The following is a 9,716-nucleotide window of genomic DNA, read 5'->3' on the forward strand; positions in this document are numbered from 1 at the left end:
TACCAAACTTTCCCTTCTTCAGGTTGTTGACTCGAGCTAGAAAGGCTTGAGATTGCTCATCTGATCCAATATCATATTTTACTTTGATCCTTGATTCTTCCAATATGCAATGAGCCCACAACTCATCAAAGGTAGTTCAATCCTTCTTGGAGTAGATGCTTGTTGCAAACTGCTCCATTTTGGTGGCAATGCATTTAGTACACAAATGGTTACTTCCGAATCAGAAATAGGTTCCCCGAGTCCTTGCAAATGGTCTCTTAGTTGAGAGACTCTCATGAGAAAGGATGCCAAATCCTCATCCTTTGATTTGTTCATTCTATATAAGTTGTTCCACAACGACATCTTTTGTCCTGTTGTACTTAAAAGTACAAATTCACTAAATTTTCATACATGGCCTTGGAAGTCTTTAGATTTGCAACAATGGAACAAGAGAATTCTTAATTGATTCAACTATGATCCTTTGAGCCCTTACTTGCCCTTTCTTGTACTTTGCTAGTTCTTGTGTTTTGTCCTTGCTTAGTTCAGTGATTTCCCCAATAACATATTCCATTACTTCTTGTTTTGTGAGTAGCAAGTGAATTCTTTTATTCCATGCTAGATAGTTTGATGCCCCAATGAGCTTATTGCTCTGCGTGCAAAAAGAACCCATATGACTTAAAGATTTAGACATGATGTGATAATATGATACTTACTTGAGATCAAGATTCTTCTTGATGCCTTCAAGATCTTTGAGGTGTCCTTGATAATAACTTCTGAAGTCCCTTGATGCTTCCTTCAAAGATGCCTTCCAAATAAATCTTCTTCTAGAGAGAGATCAACACTCTTCTTGAAGTCTTTCTCTCAAATTTTCCTTTGATGTGGGCTTGATGTAGACGTGATCTCCATTAATGTAGAAACCTTCCTTCTAGGTCTTCTACCAAGGGGTCTTCTTCTTTAGCCTTTTCTTGAGAGTTTCTTTTTTCCCTTCCTCTTGTAAGCAATTCCTTCTAATGTCCCTTCAGCTACCTTCCTTGTTCACCTTAGCTCTGATACCATGTTAGAAAATGGAAAGTGGCAGTTATTAATCTTATTTTCCTTAACCTTGATATTTGCTTGTGAATCTTATTTATCTTTTTTTAGGTTCTTTGGTTAGATCTTTTCATCAAACAATATCAAAAATAGTAATAGAAACAATAGAGGACACAAATATTAGGCTCTCAGCTAGGGAAAAACCCCTCCAAGGGGGGAACTAGGAAAGTCTTCTCTTCATAGAATTTGAATTAAATGAGATAAAAAGACCCAAACCCTAGACCAAGTCCTTCCCCTACTACCAAGTTTGCCCTTCTTCAATTCCTTCCTTGATTCTACACCAAACTGCTACATACTAAAACTTTGACCTGCCAGTTTCAATGCTACCACTCAGCCTACAACTTCGACTCTACAATTTCAACCTTGCAAAAGGAAACCCTAGAATTGCCTCTTCTTGAGACCTTCCTAGAGCAAGATAGCTCCTCCGAAGGTCAATGAGGTCTAAACAGAGTATCCTTCCCTCCAGCTACAAGATCCTACATTTCATCCTTCTACAACTTGGTCCTGCAACTTTGGCCTTCTTCCTGCAACCTAGAAACTAGAATTTCGCACGTGTGAGAGAGATAGAGCCCAAAAACAAGATTTTTTTCGTCCTTCTTTCTTCTCCTCAACCTTCGTTCTTCTTCTTCTAGCTTCCTACCTACAGATCAAACTCTTTCTTGATAGATCGAACTTGTGGAGTGAGTGTCTCCATATGAGCTCAAACTACTTCTTTATATAGCCTTCTGAAGGGGTCGAATTCCCTCATTTAGGCAGACTTGATGTTCCCAGGGTTGACTTGTACTTTTGGAGCTTCGAGGACTTTCTAAACAAAAATAATTCCTTTTACAAATATATTTTGTCTGGAAGGGTCTTATAAACATGATGTTGACTCCTTTGACTCAATACAATAAGTCCTAAGACCTAACAAACCCTAGAAGCACGAAGAACATGCTTTTACCTAGAAGACCATCAATAATGCGCATGAAACCCATGCTTTTTTTTTTTCTTCATAAATGCTAATTCTATTAAAGAAAATAAAAAGGTATATACAATGAGGTCAAAACCTCAGAGGAGGCCGCGGCCATTCCTCAACCAAAAACTCAGAGACATTACAGTTCAGGCTTCCTGCCGAATTTACAGTACAGACTACAAAATTTTGTATTCGGGCCTTGACACACTGAAAGAGATTACCAGGACTGATTTCGTCATGCCCTTCATTGACCACAAAAACAGAAAAGCAACTATCATAGCCATTTTTATAACAAAAAGCAGAGACTATAATGGCATTTGCCACAATCTGTAACCAGAGTATGAACCAGACAGAGACACCTAACCTCAAAATTGACGACACAAAACCAAAATTGCATAGGCCACCCCGCAGTGAGGAGACAGTTTTAATCTGCATGCTTTGGTGAATCCGGCATATCCCTATCCACCTGGCTGGAAGAAGCTACCCAGGTCACAAAACCGCTTTCATCAAATGCCGGTGCGCCACCATCAGGAGTGGTCACCAAATTTAAAATCCCACCTGCACTCTGAGTCGGGCCGCAGGCCAGAATATCGCTTTGAGTCGGATCCACGGGCTGTTGAGGCGTTTCCGAGACATGGGCATCCTCTTGCATGTTGTCCACTTGGAACACCATCCCTATCATGTCCCCTAGAAGCACACTGTCTCCCTGAGATTGAGAGGGGGTAGTTGGAGCCGAGCTGACCTGATTGCTCTCTTCCTCCGCGAGAATGATGGTGATACTTGCTGTCAAAACAGGCCTGTTGAGCCGGCTTTGAAAAGTGAACCTGGAGGTCTGGAATGAATTACTCGGTATAGGCCTAGCTTGTTCCAGAGGCGGAGAAGAAGGGGATGCTGAGGCGATAGGGACAACATTCTGAGGAACAGGGCGAGAAGGGCGGCCTCTGTTCCCGGTATGGCTGCCTCTGCGAGGGATACCTCGGCGTCGAGGCATATTCAGAAATGCAAATTGACGGAGAGAGGGATTGAGGCAGAGCAAACCAATAACCAGAGGAATGCAGATAGTTTCAGAGAACTTACAAACCCAGGCTAGCAGCCAAATTCGGAATGCGAAACAGGGGTACTGAAGCGGTTCTGCTTCGCCATAAAAAGAACCAGTGACTGAGACAGGCGTATTGATCAGATCCATACCTATAAACCAATCTGTCTGCCAATCAACCATGCTCGCATTAATGCTTGACTGCAAGACCAACATTCGAGACTGCCCAGTATTGATTTCACCTGCTTTTAAATCCATTTGCCATCCTGCTACGCGTACCATGAGAGCCATCCACCTGCCGTCTGCCAGGCCAGCTGCCTGTGTAGTGCGGCTCCTCATAAATGACTATTAATGCCACCCGCATCCGGGTGTGTATTCTTCTTCTGAGATTTATCCCAAGTAACAATTTCCTGGAATTTAGCGAGTTGGTCCTCGGTGGCTATACTGGCTATAGACCCTTCAAAGTAACCTACCTCAGCTTCCACTCCAAGATTAGCAAGAAAGTCAGCAAGCTTGTTTCCTTCTCTTCTGGTGTGTTTGAATGAGATCGCTTGATGTTTAGAAAGCCAAATGTTTATCAGCTCAAGCCTCTGGGCCATTCTCCAGCTGTTGCTGACTTTGTGAATGGGTGATCCATGCATGAGATTTGTGATCATTCGAATTATAATTTGCGAATCCCCTTCTATGATGAGTGGAAAAAATCTCCTTTCATGAGCCATTTTAAGACCTCTCCATAGTCCCTCCAATTCTGCTGAATTGTTGGTATCCCAGCCTTTCGAGCCCATAAAAATACATTGAGGATTGCCATTGTGATCTCTGACGACTCCTCCATACCCTGCTTTCCCTGGATTTCCTTTTGAGGCTCCATCGAAGTTGAGTTGGAACATGTTAATGGGAGGCGGTGTCCATTGACTTGATTCTTTTTCCTGCATTGTGGGATTCTTTTTGATAATTGGCTGTTGGTTTATCTGGATCCTCCAATTGTCCCATACTGTTTTCTCCTGTGGTGAAGTGGGGAGGTCTTCTGCGTACCATTCTCTAATCGATAGAGACTCCATGATGTTCTGATGAAATTTAGTCCAAATTTGCTCTAAGGGCATAATTTGATCCTTGAAAACTCTTCTATTTCGCTCTTTCCAGATGTTCCACATCAGTAAGCCAGGTATAATTTGCCACATAGTGTTAAGGAGATTGCTTTGAAATGGCTTTTGACTCCAGTTACGAATGGTTGCTTTGAGATCTCCTTGCACTCTACCTTCTTTTTGGCAGCGGAAGGCGACCTTCTCCCAAAGTTTTCTTCCCATTTGACATGTCTGCATAAGATGTATGGCTGTTTCCTCCTCTTGCCTACAGACGAGACATATGGATGGGCCCAAGAAGCTTCTTTTCCGAAGATTATCCCAAGTCAGAATTTTATTGTGGCATAAGAGCCATAAAAAGGTGGAGACCTTCGGCCAGTTGTAAGTGTGCCAGATTTTGTCCCATAAAGTGTCTTTGTTTATCTGATCTTGGACTATTATCTTATATGCTTCCCTTGTGGTGAATGTTCCTTTCTCTTCATAGCCCCATCTTAGAATGTCTGATTCTTCTGAGATGGTGATTTGCCTCTTTTGTAGTTCTGTAGTGAGAGACTGCTGAGTTTGTTCAGAGCTGTTCATTAATATTTGATTTGCCTTTTTCCATTGCCTGTGTCCTTGAGATGTAGAGGAGCTCCAGAATTGATTTACCTTGGCTAACTGATTGATCTCCTGCTCTGATATTGGATGATTTTGGAGTATATCTCTTAGTTTGGGTAATTGCTGCCAGGAGTCTTCCCAAAACCGAGCTGTGGATCCACTTTTGACTTCCCAGAAACTGTGCTTTTGTATAAGACTTCTATGTTGTATAGCCGCATTCCAAATTGCCGATCCCATGCTGACCTCCGTCATTCGTATTCTTTCTTCCATAGGACAATTGCTTGCATATTTAGCTGTCCAAAGAGAGGCCCATGGGGTATTAGGATAGGCTAGCCATCTCCACCAGATTTTTGCGCCCATTGCTTTATTACTGTGCTCAGGATCTCTTAGTCCAATACCCCCTGCTTTCTTAGGAAGACAAACTTTATCCCATTTAACTAGAGCCCATTTCCTATTGTGTCCTGAGCTTCCCCATAAAAAATTGCGCTGGAGATTCTTGATTTCTTTGAGAACCCATTTTGGGGCAGCAAGGATGGAGAAGAGATACAAGGGCATGGAATTTAGGACAGCCTTGATAAGAACAAGTCTGCTAGCCATGTTAAGGGCTCGGTGAGTCCAAAGGAAGAGTCGAGCCTCCAGTTTTTCCAGCAACTGATTCCAAGAGGAGTGTTTGAGAGCTGAGGCCATTAAAGGAGCACCTAGGTATTTGGAGGGCAGGGAAGCAGTAGTGAATCCCAGAATTCGGCCGATAGCTTTTTGGGTGGGAACAGGGGTATTAAAGAAAAAAATCTGGGATTTAACTCGATTGATAAGGGCGCCGGAAGCATCAGAGAAGTTTGACAGAATTGATTTGAGGAGGCGTGCTTCTTGCACCGATGGATAACCGTAAAGCATATTATCATCCACAAATTGCTGGTGGGAGTAGGAGGGGGAATTATTGAAAGAAAGGCCTTTTAGATGCTGAGCAAGCCTGGCCGAAGTGATACTTCTGCCAAGTCCTTCAGCCATAATAACAAAAAGAAAGGGAGATAAGGGGTCTCCTTGCCTTATACCTCTAGAGGGACGGTACGTGGCCGAGGGGATTCCATTGATTAAAACAGAGAAAAAAGCTGAAGACAAAAGATTAAAAATCCATCTGACCCATGATGGGGCAAACCCAAAGGCAGTGAGAATTTTTTGAATATAGACCCAACTGATACTATCAAAAGCTTTGGACAGATCTAGCTTAAGCAACATACCTGGCTTTTTGGTTTGCTTTAAGGAATGGATTATCTCATGAGTTAGAATAATCCCGTCCGTTATTTGCCGGCCTTCTACATACCCAGACTGCTCGGGCGAGATAATAAGAGGGAGCAGCGGCTTTAGTCTGGTTGCTATGACTTTTGATGTTATTTTATAGATGATATTGCACAAGGCAATCGGTCTATACTTGTCTGGAGTGTTAGAATCTTCCCCCTTTGGAATTAAGGCAATGAAAGTGGCGTTTAACCCTGGATACATCCATCGAAGTGCCCTGGATTCCTCCACTAATTGCCATACCTCATCTTTTATAAGGTCCCAAAACTTATGAAAAAAGTTTGACGTAAAACCATCCGGACCCGGCGCTTTCCCCTCCTTCAAGTGATGTACCGCTTCTTCAACTTCCTGTAGATTGATGGGTTTAAGGAGGAGACTATTGTGTTCCTCTGTTATTAGCTTTGGGATGTCCTTTAGGAGCTTGTTAATAGCCGGCATTCTGTCTATATTGGGTTCCTGATGTGCTTTCTTAAAATATCTGAGAAATTCCTCTTCAATGCCTTCCTGTGTTTCAATTTTGTCCCCCTGTTCATTTTTGATGTGAGTAATACAATTGTTCATTCTGCGCTGGACCGTAGTTTTATGGAAAAATTTTGTGTTCTTTTCTCCATCTTTTAACCATCTAATCCTCGATTTCTGCCTCCATAATGTTTCCTCCTGTTTGGCCCTCTCTAATATTTGAGATTCTATGAATTGCTCCTGCTTGGATAACTCCTCCGTGCGTCCTTCAGTTATAATGTTTTGCTGGATCCTCTTCATTTCTAAGTTGAGAGTGGCTTGAGCTTTAAAAATGTTACCAAAAGTATTATGATTCCAGCGCTTGATTGCTCCTTTAAGATGCTTGAGTTTTTGCTGAAACTTGGACATTTTTGTACCTCCAGTAGGATTGAAGTTGAGCCAAGTTGATCTAACTAATTTCTCGAAGTCCGGATGAGTTAGCCAAAATTCTTCAAATCGAAAGGGTCGCTTGAGGTTGTTGCCAGGTCTGTTCCATTGAAGTTCGATAGGCCAGTGATCAGATCCTGAGATAGGTAGTATGGATGCTGTAAATTCCCCTCCTAAGTGAGTTGCATTGTCTGAGATAAGAAATCTATCAAGACGCGAAGCAATTTGCTGCGATCCTTCTCTCTTATTGCTCCAAGTGAAGAGGCCATTGCTTGTGGGAACGTCCACCAACCAATTAGTATGAATGAAATTTTTTAGTAGGTTACCATCATTATTTACTCTGCTTCTGCCCCCTTGTTTTTCCTCCATGCTTGCTGTCATATTGAAATCACCTCCAGAAATCCAAAGTGGGTATGGCCTTTCTGAGCTGAGATCTGACAATGTATTCAGGATTTGAGCTTTTTGAGCAGTATCCTGAGGAAAATAGACATTAGTTATAAATCCATAGGTGTTAGTACCTATGAGATGAAATGTTGCCTGAATGAAACTTTTATTAGCTTGTATGTTGTTTAGTTGAATGGCTCGCGCATCCCAAAGAATTGCGAGTCCTCCTGAGGCTCCCTGTGCATCAACAGCTGTTACTAGCCCTCCTGGCCAGGCTTTCGCTGCTATTTTTTCCAAAATTGTTGAGTTGCATTTCGTTTCCTGCAGAAAGAGTATGCTTGGTTTTTCTAGCATAAGCATATTTTTTAATAATCTGCCTTTCCTTGGGCCATTTAGCCCTCTTATATTCCATGATATCAGCTTCATTGAGAAGGATGGGGGTTAGTATTAAAATATCTGGTCAGTTTGGCATACCTCCCTGACTCCACTAATACCTCTCCTATCTTGATGGTTCTCTCAAGTGTTGTTTTTCTGCCTCTTTTCTTATTATCCTTTGTGATGAACTTGCCATCCCATGGGCTTCCTATCTGGACACCTAGCGAGTATTTCTTCTGTGCCCTGTTTAATACTTCTACTAGGTTGTCCACTTGCCGATCTGGTATTTTTTCAAAATTCCCTGTCTTGCATGCTTGTTCCAGGCCTAGAATATCCAGATCCCCTATATCTAAAGACTCCGGATCTTCTTCCATGATTTGAGGTTCTTGAGAGGTTTCCTCTCGTTCCTTTGATGATTTGTCATTGGGTTCAGTGTATTCCACTTCCATTCCTTGGGACTGCCATGATACAGATTTAGCTTGCGATTGCAGGGTTGATTGCTTATGAGTCATATCTCCTATTTGCACTGAAGTTTCTCCTAGCTGTTCTTTATTGGATTCCTTGTTCTTCTGCGCTTCCTTCTCCAGATCTTGCATATCAGTTTTGGCCAGGGCTTCAAAGCTATTACTCGTTGTGGGTATTGGCTTGTTGACCGGATTTGCCTTGGGATTACCTGTTGTTCTTTTGTTCCCTCTCCTTCGGTTTGTTACCTTAGTGAAACCATCTGATGTTTGATTATCTGAGCTCTCTTGGGAAGAGGGTTTCTTATTTAGTGGACAGTCTCTGTAGAGATGCCCTATATCATGGCATTTCCTACATCTAAATGGTACATGCTCGTAATCTATAACTTGAATCCATTCAGAATCTTCATGAAAGAAACTTACCGTGTCTGGCAGTGCTTGCTTGAGGTCCATATAAACACATATTCGAGCATAAGACGTGTATCTACATGATTTTGTTTCTTCTGCAATCTTTACAAACTCGCCAAGTGCGTTCCCAATCTCCTGAAGGGATTTTTCTTCCCAGTATTCCCACGGCAACGAATACAACCTTATCCACACAGGAGCGTAGCTAAGGTCTTCCTTGTCTGGATTGAATCTTTCGACCCACGCTTTGAGATATAATCCTGCAGAGTTGAAAAAATAGGGACCCCCATCCAGAATCCTATTGCGATCTTCCAAGCAGTTGAAAACTGCAGTAAAGAACCCCTTTGCTCCTAGGTGCAGAGTGATATGCCCTTTTGGATGCCATTTAGCGCTTATCCAACTTCTCAGCGCTTTCTCCGTCGGCCATATTCCTATGAATTTGCCGATCAGCGCGTGGTCTCTCATATACTGTATCCTGGCATTGATGCGATGACTTGGGAACTCCACTCTTGGTCTGTGAGTTGCTACTGGCTTGCATGTGGAAGAACTTGCTCTGTTTCTGTCTTCCTGATCTATGTCCTTGCCCTTCTGCTTGCTACGATCCGTATTACCTCCGCTCTGTTCATTTTCATTTTCCTTTTCTTCCGTTGACGGCATCCGACTATCCTTATCGGGGGGAGGCTCCTGGCCCTCCCCCTGAGGTGATTGCATTTTACTTTTTGCCGATGGCCGCTCTATTCTGACCACCCGTCCGCCTGATCTTTACCGGCTGTACTGTGCTTGGCAGACCTGCCGTTGCAGGAGTTGCAGAAACCCTAGGTTGGGTTGCAGAGGCCGTTCTCGCTCCCGCTTGTCGTCATGATGGATCGTGTAACCCCTTCGCATGAAACCCATGCTTTAATAATAATAACTTTTTCTTTTATTTTCTTGTTTGTTACATAAGATGTATATTGAAATCAGTACAACAATTATGAAAACCAAAATTAGTTACATTTCTCAACACTTCCAAGTTACCCCACAATTCATGCCAAATGCCCAAAATACAAACAAACCTAAGCACCTGAATGCAAAATGAATAAATTACCTTCCGACTAGAAGCCCACCTTCCAACATGTGATCTTGACAAGTGGGTGAGGGGACACATGAATGATGCAGGGGGCAGAGATATGAATAATGTG

General features: G+C 42.6%; 1 protein-coding gene across 1 annotated transcript; it reads right to left on the reverse strand.

Moving 5' to 3' along the window:
- Positions 1 to 3,391: 3,391 nt before the first annotated feature.
- LOC149200028 (uncharacterized) lies at positions 3,392 to 9,249 on the reverse strand. The gene is made up of 2 exons (XM_089400813.1): positions 7,792 to 9,249; positions 3,392 to 7,618 (listed from the first exon to the last, which is right to left on the reverse strand). The coding sequence occupies exons 1-2, from the start codon at positions 9,247 to 9,249 to the stop codon at positions 3,392 to 3,394; spliced, it is 5,685 nt and encodes a 1,894-aa protein (XP_089256939.1).
- Positions 9,250 to 9,716: the final 467 nt, after the last annotated feature.

The sequence above is a fragment of the Pinus tabuliformis genome, chromosome 2_1 (genome assembly GCF_031772625.1).
Source record: "Pinus tabuliformis cultivar Carrire ecotype Pingquan chromosome 2_1, CPIR1, whole genome shotgun sequence".
Lineage (NCBI taxonomy): Eukaryota > Viridiplantae > Streptophyta > Pinopsida > Pinales > Pinaceae > Pinus > Pinus tabuliformis.